The sequence below is a fragment of the Marmota monax genome, unplaced genomic scaffold (assembly GCF_021218885.2).
Source record: "Marmota monax isolate L192 unplaced genomic scaffold, Marmota_monax_Labrador192_F-V1.1 WCK01_AAM20220418_F8-fsc00096, whole genome shotgun sequence".
Classification (NCBI taxonomy): Eukaryota; Metazoa; Chordata; class Mammalia; order Rodentia; family Sciuridae; genus Marmota; species Marmota monax.
In genome coordinates, this window is record NW_026695236.1 from 1305004 (window position 1) to 1321687 (window position 16684).

At 33.6% G+C, this 16684-nt stretch overlaps 1 protein-coding gene across 6 annotated transcripts in view; it reads left to right on the top strand.

Annotated features, from left to right (window-relative positions):
- The window catches only part of Nox4 (NADPH oxidase 4), a 174260-nt gene that overhangs the window by 136646 nt on the left and 20930 nt on the right, over positions 1-16684 (top strand). For all 6 annotated transcript variants that reach the window (XM_046439393.2, XM_046439395.2, XM_046439394.2 and 3 more), the window contains 3 exons: positions 1242-1323; positions 12873-12992; positions 14526-14634. In XM_046439393.2, coding sequence (XP_046295349.1) covers positions 1242-1323; positions 12873-12992; positions 14526-14634 — 311 coding nt within the window. The remainder of the gene's footprint in view (positions 1-1241; positions 1324-12872; positions 12993-14525; positions 14635-16684) is intronic.

Here is a 16684-nt window from a genome sequence, read left to right on the forward strand (position 1 = left end):
TCCTTTTTCTCAAAGTGGACCTCAATGCATCAGCCTGAATCATTCAGGAAGAGAAGAGGGGAGTTCCTTGATGCAAAAGGAGCTTTGGCAGTTGCTGGGACATTCCTCAATCCATTTGTTTACTCACAGGAGCCTTGGGGCTCCCCCGCCCCCATTTGCTCCAAAGAAACTTATCCACCTAAATCTCTAGCAGTTGGCTCTCAACAAGTTCTCCAGCCACCTTGCATTCTCAGCATGGAAATGGGGTTCCTTGGAGAATCACTAGTGTCCAAAAGAACTAGAGTATAACTGCTCCTGTGTCCTCTGGGTTGCCAATTTGTTACTGAAAGCTCAGTCCTTGTCCCCAATGTCAATCCAATAATGAGGTTTTAAGCAAAAGAAAAAAAAAAAACTAAAAATGATATTTGATATTTTTCGCACTTGCTATTATATTAGTATGATTCACTATGTTTTTATTTGTAAATATTCAGTTTCACTTCAAGTTGTATTCATTTGTATGAGTACAGCACAAATTGTCCATTCCTGTTTCAATGGGCAGTTGAGTCATTTCCATTTTTGTTGTCTTGAATAGTACTGTTATAAATGTCTTCTTACTTGTTGCCAAAGACACATGTGAAAGTTTGTACAGTATATATACCTTGGAATGTAACTATTGGGCCATAATGTATGGAAAAGTTAAACTTAAAAGATAATGCTGAATTGTTTTGCAAACATTTACAATTTGCACTCCTACTATTAATGTTTGAAAACTTATTTAATCCCCATTCTAACCCTTGGTCTTATGAGACTAATTTCTGACAATGGAATGCCATGTAATGTGAAAGCTACCTAATGGTGTGTGATTTTAATTCACATTGCCAAGGTTAGTAATGAGATTGTGCATCTCTTGGTGTGTTTATTGACTATATGTGTTTTCTCTAACCTTTCAATTATAAGCCTTTATTAGTCTATAATAATGAATACTTTCTATTTTTGTATTTGCAGGGACTGCATTATTCTAATCACTGTATGTGTATATACATATATAGTGCACTATAGACTGCACTAATCTAATCACTATGTATATATAGTTATTGAAGAGAAATTAACATACCATTTAGTATATAAAATGATGGGTAAAATTCAAATAAAATACATGCAATCAAAATATCTTAATAAAACAATAGAAAGTAATCTTATTTTGAAATTATTTTTGATACTTTTATTTCTTCATAGCTTGATATTTATTTTTCTTTTGACAGAAAGATTTCGAGATTTACTACTGCCTCCATCAAGTCAAGACTCTGAGATTGTGCCCTTCATTCAGTCTAGAAATTATCCCAAGTAAGAACCAGAAATTTGCTGGGTATGGAGAAGGGAAGGGCCACTGGGAGACATTTGGGCAGGCAAAGATAAAATGTAAATTTTTTCAGTATTTTGAAAAATCCTGGGTAATCTCACTTAACATACAAGGGCATCTTCTGTACTACAGTGTCTTGAGACCCTCATAGATGGTTTAGAGAAGAAACAGCTGCTTCCAAGGGCAGCCCAGCTGTGACAGGGAAATTTCTGCCAAGTGTAGGCATTAAGCTCTCTGCATTAGTATCTGGTCTTGCTTCTTTTTTGCTTGTTACTGTGTCAATGGGACAGACATTTGGGGGGTGATCCCACATCTGTTTTCCTATTTTCTGTCCTTTAAATGTGAGAATTCATTCATATTGTAACAATTGTTTTTCAAAATAATTACATTAGATGTGATTTTAATGATTTCTACATATTTCTCTTGACCATCTTTATTACTGGGGCAAATGAAATCTTCTGACCCTTCTTATCTGGGACAGATCTTTTCTTCTCTCATATGCTACAAGTGTACTTATTGGTTGAAGGAATATGACTTCATCCTCCTGAAAGATAAGGAAGTGCCAGGCCTTTTATTACACATCCTCTTTCCTAGAGGCTGATGGATGCTGGAATCTTGATCCTTCCTGTGGAATCTTGGAACACCTTCTGTGAGTTTCTGCTTCTCTTTACTAGCTAGTAAGAAACAAACTAAAGAATGATGACACTTATACATGAAATATTAAAGGAGGGCACCAAGTTAAAGAATCAGTTTGTGATATAAATTCACTCTCAAACTCATCACTATAGTGCATGATTCATTCCTTGACTCAACTTTATTTTCTGAGGGAAATTTTCCTCAAATATTTAGCTTTGATAACACAATTCTAGTAACAAAAATAAATATAGGATCTTAATTGTCTTGCTTATGCATCTTTTCAAACACTAATCCAAGCTTAATCTTTGGCTGCAAACCTCAAATCCCCCTATAGTACACAGGGACGTGCACATGCATGAATATCCTTGCATATATTGTTCTTCAGGTATAGGTTGATGGAAGCATGAATGTGCCTGAAGTGATCATGTGTGACTATCAGTATTTTTACACATAGCTCCTGTTTGCAGAAGCTGATGATGTGGTAATGCCTATTCTTCTCCCTCCTAGGCTCACTGCCTGTCATCTTTGCTTGAAGAGGAAGTCACAATGGTTTCTCTGATGATAATCTATTTGGTGCTGTTTGTCTTCATTTCCTTAACTGTACTGCCCTGCATGTATCCTTCTTGTCTTAGATTACTTTGGGGATAAAGTCTTAGTCATGTGGGCTTCTATAACAAGTCACCATAGATTGAGTATCTTAAACAACAGGAATTTATTTCTTACAGTTCTGGAGGCTAGAAGTGTAAGCTCAAAGTGTTGACAAATCAGGTGGCTAGAGGAGGTGATCTTCTTGGTTTGCAGATGGCTGTCTTCAGGGTATCCTTACACATTAATTCCATTCTAATGTCCTATTTATCTTCCAAATGTTTCATTTTCATATACCATCACATTAGGGCTTCAGAGTATGAATTTTAAGGAGACACATATTTTCAGTCCATAGCAAATAATTATGCTTTAATTATTATCAGATACTGTGTAGCAATGCTTCTTCAGTGCATATCTTTTGGGGACAGATATTTGTTTGGGCACATGTAAATTAAAAGAACAAAAGTCATCAACTGATATCATACACACTATCTCATGGCAAGGAAGTGTATAGACTGTGTGATAGATTGCAGTAGCATCTGGCTGGTCCCAGGGCAACCTACTGCCTTTGTGTTTCAGTTATACCTATATGGAACGGTGTTGAAGAAAATATCTAACACTCAGGGGTGTTATGAAGAATCCATGAAAATATATAAAATACTTAGAACCAAGCTTGGCATGTAGCAAATTCTCCATTTTAGTTGCTTGTGCCATTTATTATTCACTAAAAATTTTATACATTGAATAAACTAGATTTGCATGTTTCTATACACCTTGGGAAAATAGGTTATCCATTGATTTGAAGGAAGTTCTATCTCAGGATAATTTTGTCAGACTTATCTGGTTAATATGTGGGGAGGAACTAGTATTGGATATTTTTAAATTATCCCTAGAGGTTAACATGAGGCACTGTTTTGCTAACCACTTACCATTTTTATGAACTTAATTTTTTTCTGAAAGCATGTCAATTAAAAGTTTCTGAATCTGCATGATATTTATATGAATGATTCTGGATTAAATACAGTTTACTTAAATTATAGAACATTAAGTGTTTTCATCTTTCCACTCAGTGTCTAGTTTGACAGTAGAATTTTAGGAGGTATAAGTAAGACAAAAGATATTAGAATTCTGTCTCTCTGTGCTTTGGCAAGGGTGTATTGAATTGTCCAGGGAAGAGTGAGGGAGCAGAGAGTCCAGGCATGTAAGGGATGTTGAGTAAAAGAGGAGAGAGTTGTGGTAAGGGCCAAAGGGATAAGAATGCATGGGCAGAGATTTGTGTATATCTAGACCTGATTAGTGATTATCTGTGGGTTTAAATGCTCTTATTTTTTCAATTATGTTCTCTCTAACATATACTATGATTTTTTTCATTATTGCAGATAACTGAAAGTCAATGAATTTTTAAAATGTGACAAAAACTTTCTGGAAAATAAAAAATTTAGTCAGACAATTAGAATTTGTTTCTTTCATTCATGACATAATATCCCTATTTACATTGAGATTTCCCCCTCACTTTTCTGGTTGTTTTACTGATTCATTAGATAAAGATTCTATTATAAAGAATAGAATCAACTAATATATAGTTTAGGCAGTTGTTTGCCACAAGCTATGTAATGTCAGAGAGTTAATTTTTTAGGGTAAAACCTCAATATAGACTCACAGCTCACTAGTGAATGTAGGCTGTGGTAATTTGGATTTGGGGTAGGATTTCTAAGTAGTCAACATAGTACCTCTATAATCTTTAGAATCTTGTTATCAAGAGAAATATAACAAATAATGAAATATTGAAAAGTGTACCTTTTATTAGTTGAAAAATGCTAAAGAAAAGCAAAAGTGAAGTTCCTGAAATGTGTGTGTGTGTGTGTGTGTGTGTGTGTGTGTGTGTGAGAGAGAGAGAGAGAGAGAGAGAGAGAGACAGACAGACAGTGAGGGAAAGAAAGTTTAAGGAAAGACCATTTAAAAAGTACTACCTGAAGTGGTTATGAGAAACATTGTACTAAAATATAATAGTGTGCATTTATCATGTTTTTATTTTCATGAGCTCTCAATGACCTATTTCCAAAGCCTGGGACATCTCTCCCTCATCAGGATGTAATGGTAGATAGAAATTGCTCTGTGAAAATTCTCAAGAGCATGAATGTCAGAAGGAGACGGATGTATAGAAGAAAAAAAAAAAGAATGTGTACTTAATACAAAACGCATGTTGATGATTTATAGATTGGGAGAAAGAAATGAGAAAGTAACAAGTTTTACTGCTTATTCTTAGTGGATTTAGATTTATAATCTATTTAGAATAGAGGATGGTTATAAAATATCCTTATAAATGCAGCATGGATCTGTAAAGTGGTTGAGGATATTGGCTGTAAAAATGACATGCAACACTTTTGGCAATTAAGCCATTAAAACATGACCCAATAGTTCTGGAAGGTTTAATCAAAGAATGTAAAAAAGTACCACTGTGAAAATACAGGAATAAAATATTCCTACTTTGTTCTTATAATAATCACGTTCTCTGAACTGCCTAATATCAGAACTGTTTTGAGAAGAATATTATTTATTATAAAATTCAGAGCTGTTCTTTGATTCAGTTTGTTGCCAAAAAACAGCTTTGATTGTTTGGACAATAAAAATAGTGCCCCAGCCCAATCTCATTTTCAATTGGCTGCTTCAAAATGCCTTCAACTGGTAATGTTGGGTAATATCCTTAAACTGGACAGATGCTGATGACCTTTCCAGATTTCATTTGTTCTCCAAATTATCTTCCTTTTCCTTACCTAACAAAGTTTTAAATCCCACTTCTATAAACCCTCATGGTCTCTTCAGTAATTTTTGTTAAATAATCATCTTTTTTACTTAATTTTTTAAATGGCTTTTAAAATTTATATATGACAATAAGATTCATTTTGACATAAAAGCATGAAATATAATTTATTATCATTCCATTCCCAGTATACATAACTTTAATGCACTTTTACTTAGCTAAGTTACTCTCATTTATAATAATAAAGAAATAATAATGATACATACTGAATATAGTACATGCCAGGAATTGTGATATGTGCATTATTTCACTTAATTGTTATCCTACTATGAGTTAGGTGGAATTATTTTCCCAGTTTTACAGATTAGAGGGCTGAGATTCAAGTAAGTAAATACCTTACCCAAAGTACAGCTGGTTCTTAAACCCAGATCTGTTTGCCCCTAGATCATATTTACTTCTGTGTGCTACCCCATTCATTCATGCACCCATCCTTCCATTCATTCACTCATCAAATATTTGTTGATAAGTTACCATGTTCCATAATTAGTCACAGTTATTCAGGACACAAAAGTGATTAGGGCATAATATGTGGCTTTGAAGCACTTAGAGTTCAGTGGGGAAAAACAGAGAAGTTCAGTTGGTAAATTATTACTATAATTTAGACCTACAGGTAGAGAAATGCACTATATTCTATTGGAAGAGAACAGAAATTCTCCTCCTAATTTATATTAAGTTTTATTTTCTCCTTGAGTTAAATTGACCAAATCATGAGGGTATTTTTAAAAGACAAAACTAAGAGCATGTGAGATCATGGAAGTGCATGGGCCATTGAGGGATTGCCTCTAACTGCCTGATGATAGCATATGTGTGTTTATACACATATGTACATATACATATATGAACATGCACTCAAGGGGTGAAATCATAAAGAGAAATGTAGACAGAGGCCAGTTCATGAAGGTCCTAGGCTGCAATTTAAAGTAAATTTAGATTTTGTTGCAAAGATTAGGGAGAACCTTGAAAGGATTTTAAGCAAAGGGGAAATATAATTAGATCTACATTTTCATAGATTTATCACAGAGCCACAGAGGAACCCAAGGCACCACAGGGGGCCAGTATATTCACTAGCTGGCAATTTTATTCGGATAGAAAGCAATAAAAGATGCATGCTCTCATAATACTAAAATGGACAATCAGATTGGTGTTTTAGGATGTCAGGAGGCACAATTAACAGAATGTCAGAAAGGAGCCCTTTTTAGTGTGTACCTGCCCTTGTGAGGTGGGGTTATTTGGCTAGTATCCACAAGCACAGTTACTCATAAAGGTCTGCAAAATAGAGTTGTTTTTTTTTTTTTTTTTTTTTTAAGTTTCATCCTTCATTAAAAGATTACTGTCTCTTCTTATCCTTAAATTTAGTTTAGTTTTTTTTTTTTTTTTTTGTACTAGGTGATATTCCAATAACTAGCTTGAGAGAGAACTAAAAATGGTAGTATTCTTACTCAGTGTGTGGAATGTAAATAGGTGGTTTCCCAATGCAATTGATACTTGCGAGACTAGGGAAGTAAGATGTCAGAAAGAAGCTAGTCTCAGAAGCTAGTGAGTTACAGCCCTTGTGCTGCTGCTCACAAATCAGAACTGGAAAGCAAGGAAGATCACTTCAGTTGAACAATTCTACAAAATCTGAAGCACTGATGAGGTTGTCAAGATTCTGCTTCAGAGCTTAGTGTGAGGTTAATGGCAAGCAACAAGGATACATTATTGCTGAGTGACAGAGTAACTCTTTACTGACTCAGATAAGTTGGTTCTAGATGGGCCATACTGAGGCCATAGCTGGATTTGGTGGTGGAAAAGTATGAGCAAGCTGGAGAGGTGAACTTTCTAGTGAATAAGTTCAGCATGTGCAATTCTCCATGAGTTCTGTGAGAGTCATTTACTTTTCTGGTTCTGCCCCTATCTGAATAATCAGCTATTATACATCTCTCAGACTCAGTTGATTTTAGTTTTAGGGAATTTTTAGTTTGTTTGGAAGTTTTGTTGTGTTTTTGAGCCACAGATTGTCAGATGAGAGAGAAAGTGTCCTGAAGTTCTTCCTTTGTCAAAAGTATTAATTCTTGAGCTGAGGATATAGCTTAGTGGTAGAGGACCTTCCTAGCATGTGTGAAGCCTGGGGTTCGATCTCCAGCACTTAAAAATAATAATAGTAAAAGAAGAATTTCAAAATTCCCATTTTAATGTCCCTGGATAGAAATAGTGTCCATTTAATCAAAAGTGATTTATAACTTCAAAACCATTTTAAGCTCTGGACAAGTGGAAAATTATCAGAGTTAAACCATAATTTCAGAAACAAATATATATATCACCCTTTGTACCACCTCACCTCTACCAGCAATCTCATCTGGGATGGCATTAGATATATAAACCTCAGACTTTAGACATACTCACTTGGAAATATTTTACTTTCCTGTAAAATTATTCTGTGGATTAGGAGAGAGGAAGTATGCAGAATAATCAGTACAGGTCTGGATAAAATAAATTAAATGTTCAATGAAGAATATCTGTAATGTTTATACCTTATTTTTTGTTTCTGAGGTAAGTCTCAGTTTTTTTTAATTAAAGAACTCTGAAATAAAAGCTTATCAGAAAAAAATACAAGAGAAGCAAATATTTTCCTAACAATTATATATTTATGTTAAGTTGATGTAGATAAATTAGAACAGTTTATTATTAGAAAGAGTATCTAATATTTTTAAATGTTTGATAGAGCTAGTCTCCATGGTAAAGGCTTATTAGGTATATTTGCATTTGTTTACATAAAATAGAAACATAGCTTGAAAATGTTGGGGTTTAATTTTTTTCATGTAACAAAAAGTATGAAGATAAGTGGTGGCTGGTGTTGGTACAGTGTCAGCAGATTAAATCTGAGGTGTCTACAGTTAATGACTGCAAGATAACTCCTTCAGCTTCTGTCAGTATGTCCTCCTTCCAAGCAGGAGAAGCAGGAGGAACAGTGGCATAAAAGGTACACAGAAGAGTTGGCCTTGCCCTGAAGAAGTTTCCCAGAAACTTGACCCCAGATTTCTTTCCAATCTAACCATAGACACCACCATTTGCAAGAAAGGGCAGGAAACACCTACCCCCCCACCCCGCCTTTTTTTTAAGTGGATATATTACTATAAACTCCCAAATTGGGAGTTTTATATAACATATGTTTTAAAGTAAACAATTTTAAAAATATCTGTTTAACACATTTTCCAAATTGATTTGACAATGACATGCTTTTCCTCGCATTGCTGTTCTTTGGAATTCCTTTTGGGAAATACTGGGATAATTATTATCTAATTTTAAAATAAGGGTATTCCCTTAAAATTATGACTACCTTACTCCTCAGATATCTAAATAAATTCTATTTTAATTTATTATGTTATTAGGGTGTTTGGGAGGAGTCTGTAACAAGCATTGAAATACAGGATTTTAAGAACTATTGATTAGACTTTTATCTTTTTAATATAGTTCAATTAACTATATTTATCATAGCTGATGAATTTCTGACTTGAGAGAAGTTCTGATATAAATGGTCAATCAATTCAGTCTTGGTCAATGATACAGTTGAACCAATTTAGAAAATATTAATGAATTCTACTTTCAAGGACAAAACATTATGAAAAATTGTAAAATGTTTATGTTTTGGTGTACTTGGGAAGAGAATATCTCCTTAGAATTTTCATAGACCCATAATCCTTTAAGGAATATTTTAATTGGTTTTGCTTTAATATTTATTTTTAGTTGTAGTTGGACACAATACCTTTATTTTATTTATTTATTTTTATGTGGTTCTGAGGATTAAACCAAGGGCCTCACATGTGCCAGGCAAGCTCTCTACTTCTGAGCCACAACCGTACTCCTTAATTGGCTTTAAAATAAAAATTTAAAATCTCAAGTTGGTCTCATCTCATATTGCTGCAAAACTGAATAGCTGCCTTTAATTTCTATAATCTTGTTACATACATGAGAATAGTAATAAGTTCTTTTAAAGACTAGGATAAATTCACTGCTCATAAATTAAAAGTAATGTACTTTGCATATTAGTCAAGATAAATATGTAAAAATGGTTTTTAAGTTATTTTTGTTTCTCTTTCTGACTTCCTTAAAAAAGTAGGTGTTGCCAAGTAGTCAACTACTAGTAATTTCATGCTCATCCTTCCTCCAAGAAAATAAAAATGTTCTTACCTTGTGCAAAAATGTAGAATGGTGGTTACCAGTGGTTGGAGAGGGTAACAAAGAGAAAAGAATGAGGAAATGTTGATCAATGAGTACTAAGTTACAGGTAGATAGAACTTTTGATGTACTATTGCATTGTAGGGTGACTATAGTTATCATTGTAGGGTGGCTATAGTTATTATAGTAAAAACATTATAAAGAAATTATAAGTGTTTGAGGATATGGATATGTTTATCCTGATTTAAACGTTGTATAATATATACATGTTCAAAACATCTCATGGTACCTGACTAGTGCTTAACAATTTTTGTTTTAAGGTATTGGTTAAAAAGAATTTAAAAAGCATTTGAAATAAAGAACAGCTGATTCTCTAAGATCACTGAAACCAAATTCCACACTATAGTTCTTGTCTCACTCTGAACTTAGTCTATTTCTTGTATTCATATGGGGTCTCTCAGATGGTTCAATGGTATACAGTAGACACTCATTAGTATCATTAACGAAAAACATTTGATATTTGTGTGACCCTTGTGTTTCTTAGCAGGTTTTTTTGTTTGTGTGTGTGTGTGTGTGTGTGTGTGTGATTATTTCTCCTTGACCCTTTTATGATGAAGGAAATCATTATACAAGGACAAGTAATTTGTTTGTGATCCCACTCCTATTAAATGGACAGAACTCCAAGTTCTCATCTCCTTGTCCAAAGTTATTTCAAAATATCAGAGAATCAGAGAATAGCTATGTGGGGACTGGGGAAGGTGTTTTGGTTGGAAAGTAGACAAGTAGAATACAGATTTCCTTCCTTCCTTCCTTCCTTTCTTATGATTCCTCTCATTTTTTGTTGGTTAGGTAGTAAAGAGAAAAAAAAGAAAGTTTTCATCTCTTAGAAGATCAACACATTAAAGCAATTTTTTTTTTGTCCTTCATCCTACTTAATGTGGTTTTCAGATGAAGATGCAAAACTTCTGCAGGGCAGATATGATGTCATTTTTATTTCTGAATCAAAAATAGTGTTCTCATGTTACCATCATATTAGCCAAATAAGTCAAATTCAGAAGGTCAAGGGTCATTTATTTTCTCTCATATGAAGAAGCTAGAGAGGAAAAAGGATAAGAAAGGTGGAGGTGGCTCTCCTAAAATATGAAAGGGAGATCAGTAGAAGAAAGGGAGCCGGGGTAGGAGAAAGGGAGTGAGAGAAGAAGTGCTAGGGAGTGATAATGGCCAAATTATATCCTTCTATTGTATATTGTGTACAAATATGTAGCAACAAATCCCATCATATGTACAACTGTAATGCACCAATCAAAATGTGGAAAAAATAGTGTCATACAAATAATTGGTTACAAAGTACATGTTTACTGGTAAACTATAAAATGTGGGTTAAATGGATATAATAAGTACTGTACATATTGTAATTACGTGACCTATCAACATTTACTAATGTTCTGCTATATTTAGAGTACTACATTAAGTTTATCAACTTTGATTATTATTTCTTGAGATAAAAGAGATAAATAAAATATTTGGTACCCAGGATTAAACCCACTGAGCCATATTCCCACTCTTTTTTATTTTATTTTATTTTATTTTATTTTTGAGAATGGATAACTAAGTTGTTTAGGACCTTGCTAAGTTGCTGAGGCTGGCTTTGAACTTGTGAGCCTCTATCCTCCTGCTTGAACCTCCCAAGCTTCTGGGATTACAGGTATGCAGTACCACAACATATATATATATATATATATGTTTTAAAGTGGTTCTCTTCAAGGTTTCCCTTTAAGACATGCATTACTCATGATGGTCTAAGTCCTGCTACAGTAGTTAGTTAAACTTGAAGTATCCCTGAAAATGTGGAGAAACACTGTTAAACAGATTTATTTCTGGCTCATGCACTGTCTTCTGTCAGTCTAGTGGCTCTCTAGAATAGCACCCTTTGAGTGATGGCTCAGAGATTCAGTCTGTTTCTCTCTTCTGGTTCAACTCATTACTGTTAGTTCCCATGGAAGGAAAATAATGTTTTCCTGCCTCATTCTGGAAATAACAAGTAGTGCTTCCAATCACCCTGATCAGAACTAGACACACGACCCAATCTTACCACAGAAGTCCGGGGAGTGTTGTCTCCTAAGTGGAAGAGAGAAAATCAGCAGCAAAACTGATAGAAACATGTCATAGAGCTCTGAGTTCAAAGAAATGTCCATCAATTTATTTATTTAATAAATATTTCCAAGCACTTAACTGTTGAACCCAAAGATGCATAATCTCAATGGATCTGCTATTGCAGTGACTCCTAATCATAAATGACCTGTGGATCATAATGCATATAAATTTACTTTTTTGAAAAGTTACTAATTTCTGGAAAGCTGTTTTGATAAAGGAAACAAGGATATAAAATAGCAATGTCTTGTACAAATAAGTGTTTATCTTAATTTTATATGAAGATGTCTGGAACTGGGTAGTCCACAGAAAACATGGTGATTCTGCATTCATCAAAGATTACTATTTAGATGATAAAGTCAACATCCCAGACACCAGGGAGGAAGACAGATGGAGGAATAAAGAGATGAAAGCTCTGGCTAAGACAGCTTCTTAAAAGAGGATTTCCCATTTGTTGCACATGTACCTCCATTGTGTACCACATTAGCCCAAACACAGTCACACAGCCAAAATAGATGAATGGAATCTGAGAAATGTAGTGTTATGGCTGGGGATTTTACTTCCCTGAATAAAATTAATGTTCTGTTACTAAGAAATGGAATATGAGTATTAAATGAATAATTAGCAATTTCTTTTGCAGACAAGATGAGGTTTTCTGTTGCAGACATACACATGAACATACATATACACACATTTGAATACAGAAACACAAGAAGACTAAGTATAGTTCCTTTGTGATTGTTCAGAAGCAGTGTTAGATTCTTTACCTTCCTCATGTGATTTTTCTATTTGTATAGTAAATGTTTTAGGGTCTCCTGTGGGCCTCCATTAATGGAAATACTATTGAACTTAGACATTGTAAATTGGTATTTTAATTTAGTCAAATATAATAATATAATATTACCAGAACTTTAACTTATCTGATGCTGCATGATCAAATTTACATTTCTTTACACTTAAAACTAATTTTACCTCAGAAAAAGTATGCTTAAAAACAAATATGTTTTAATATCAACAGCTCATACACAACCTTTTTTACTCCTTTAGGCTATGAGAATCTATTAGAAATAATGAAATAAACACTGAGTCATTGAAATGCCTAGATATTGGACTCAGCATGCTTGTTTGATACATGTCGTGGAAAATTATTTTCATTTTTCCAAACTTTGTCTGCCTTTTCCACAGGCTGTACATTGATGGTCCATTTGGAAGTCCATTTGAGGAATCTCTGAACTATGAAGTTAGCCTCTGTGTGGCTGGAGGCATTGGAGTAACTCCATTTGCATCAATACTCAACACCTTGCTGTATGTCATTTTGATCCATTTTATCAATTTAAATAGAGAATTTCCAATATTTTAGACATTTTCTTTTTTTAGTATAAAATACTTCCATACAGATTTTTTCCACTCATATTTAAAGGAATTCTACTAATTAAGGAAAGGATAATTCAGTGGTTTTCAACATGTGGTCTGTAGCCCCCAGCATATTCCTTGTAAAAATAAGTCAATATCACAGGTATTCATTCCTCTGTCCTTTTACTTTTAAAAGTTATTCACTACATTCTTCATCACTGGTAAGTGGCACTACTCATTCATTCAATCAACAAATATTTTTGAATACCCATGTGCCCAATTGATCTTACCAGGTACTGGGCACACAGCAATGAATGGGAGTGGAGTCTCTGCACTTAAAAAGCTTACATTTAAGTTGAACAAGTGAAAAATAAACCAATGAGAAAACCATAAAGAGAACTATTTCAGAAAATGTTAGAATTATGAAAAAAGTTTAATAGAATATAGAAATGAAGGACAGAACTTAGTGTAGAATTATGGTCAGGAAAAACTTTTATGAGAAGATGACACATAAACACATCATTCATTGGTTTGTTACTTAGCAAATTGACAACAGACTGAAGAAAAGAAATTTCAAAGGTGAGACTGCCTAACTAGGAAATAAACTTCCAGTATTTTACTTCTAGGATTATAAGCAAAAGTTAACTAATTAACCTGAAAACACAATGTGACAGCAGGAAGTCACGCTCAAATCTATCCTATTCACTTTTCAAGTAAATACAATTTGCATTAAAAGTATGTTTTATGAAGCAATGAAAAATAATAAGCCAGAGTGATGTGTTTGAATGGTATTTTATTTCTAGATGTAATTTCAGTATTTTTTTTGGAGGATCATACAAAAATAACCATATTCCAAGCCAGAAACCATTAGTTTCTGACAACACATTGCAAGTTATTTGGATACTTCATGTTATGAAAAAGGAAGAACATTTTCTTAACCTCCAGTCTACTTCATAGTTATAAATAGGAAACCAGACTTGGAATAAAGAGTTGCTGGAACACATTACATAGTACGTGGTTGTGAAATCTCTTTCTTTAATGATTATTAAGAGTGGGATAAACAACCAAATTTCTGGAATGCTTTAGGCTCATTTTGCCAGGAATCCAGGGCAAGACCAAGTGAACTTTGGACTCCTGTTCAGTGATAGTATTCTCTGAAAATAGAGGAGTTGTTTTTCTGAGAGTTGGGGGAAAATATTATTTTGATCCAAGAGTTCAGTGTATGACCTCAAATGGAAACAGGTGATATGCATATGATTTTCAATGGCATAAACACTCAGATTAATGATATATGCCATGACTTTGAGTCAGTACATTGTGAATTGCATTCATTTGAGAGTAATGGTGATGTGTCAGATAATGGAATTTAAATGACTGATTTTTCTATTGGTTGCTTGCTATAGTGAAAAGCAGATTTTCAAGAATGCAAAGATTCTGTAATTTGTTTTGTAATCCTAATAACTACCATGTTGTATTATTTTAAAGGGATGACTGGAAACCATACAAGCTTAGAAGACTGTATTTTATTTGGGTGTGCAGGGATATCCAGTCCTTCTGTTGGTTTGCAGATTTACTCTGTATGTTGTATAACAAGGTAACAATAGCATTTTTTTTGGTTTTTCAATTTTTCATTAAAAATAGTTCTTTTGTTTCATATTACAAAAGCAAGAAATACTTGCTATAGGATAAGCAAAAATTCTCTTAAACCTAAACAAAATCAGAGATAAAATCTGTTAACAATTAGGTACACTTCATTTTAGATATGTGTGTTTGTGAGTATGTGTAGGTAACTGTGACATACTTTAACTTAGAAACATTCATTTCCATTATTAACATAAGATGTTTAACAGATGTGTTTGCATATGGCTGGGGGTGGTGAGAGAGACTGGGGAGACTGATGGGGAGGAACATCAGCAGGCTCTTGCATGCTCTTGCATATTCAGTTGTTGTTTCCAAAAGCTTTTATTCCTCATCTTCATCGTGAGTACAAAGACCATTAGAAAACTTATTGATATGCTATCCAGAACCTCAAAAATTTCAAATACTAACTTTTTAAAAGAGGTAAAAGTAAGAATTCTTCACTATTCTACTTATAACATTTTTAATTACCTATTGTTTCTTCTATGTTTATTCAAATTATACAAGTTATATACATATGCGTCTTTGCTGCAAATATTTCAAGCAATTCAGATAAAGTAAAATCTTTCACTAAACTTTCCTTACCCAATGTATATAATCAGTTATTTTATGAGTGTTCTCTCATATTCTTTATATTTTTATTCAAATTGGTTTTTTTTTATTTTTTATTGGTTCTTGGTATGTCTTGAATTTTTTTAATATTAATAAAACACAGAACCACCTCATTCTTTTACTGCAGTAGAAAATTTCATGGCGTGGAATTATCTCGTTTATTTAACAATTTCCTAATGTTGTGTATTTACTTCTGTTTTATAATGAGTATAGCAGTGGACTTTATTGCTCATGCCTCTGTGCATGTAGTCATTCATTTAGTCAGTCATGCTATCATTCAAAAAATATTTATTAATCACTTACCATGAGTCAGGAACTATTTTAGGAGCTGGAGATATGTCAGATAAGAAAATAAAACCAAGTTTCTGATATTGTGGGGTTTATAGTCTTAACTAAAAAAACTATTCCCTAAACCAGTGTGTATGTATGTGTGTGTGTGTGTATATATATATATATATATATATATATACATATATATATATATATATATATATATATATATATATATATATATACGTATATATATATAATCATTAGAGGGCATGTTTTTTCATCTTCATTTATATTGTGCGTTCAAGAATGAGAATGCCCACCTAACAAAACAAAATGCTCTTGCATAGAGACCTGAGTGGAGGGAACAAGCACGCTAGTCATGTATGTTGTGTAGCAGGAGGAGGAGCAAATTTGAGGCAGAGGAATGTAACTGCATAGGTAAGAGCACTGATGCAATAGCATGCTTGATGTGATGGAGGAAGAAAAGAGGTCTGTGTGCATGAAGCAAGAACAAGAATGTAGGAGAGGCGATTGAAAAGATGGTGTATGTGCTTTTCTGGGGAAAGATAGATAATAGGAGGCTTTTGAACTTTGTGTAAAGAGAGAGAGAGAAAGAGAGAGATAGATATGGATGGATTCTGTAAATATACTGAGAAGAGTAGAAAGCAGGGAATTCAGCTGATACTTGTACATGAATGTTCATAAAACATTATTCACAATAGCTGAAAGATGAAAACAACCCAAGTGTCCATTGACTAATTAATGGACAAAGAGAATGGGGAATACATACAATGGAGTATTATTTAACATTAAAAAGGAAGGAAACCCTGCCACAATGCTACAGAATGGATGGACCTTGAAGACTAAGTGAAGTTAGCCAGACACAAAAGGGAAAATATTTTTCAATTCAGTTTTTACAAGGAGGTACATACAGTAGTTTAATTCATAGTGACTTAAAGTAGAATGGTGGTCCAGAGTCTGTGGGAAGAGGGAAATGGGGAATTGCTGGTTCTCATTTTTTCCAGACTACTTCTTTTTGCAGGTATATTTTTTTGCTTCATATATATTTTATAAATGGAAATCCAGTGCTAAATAGTTAAAAAAATAAGAAGAAGAAAAAA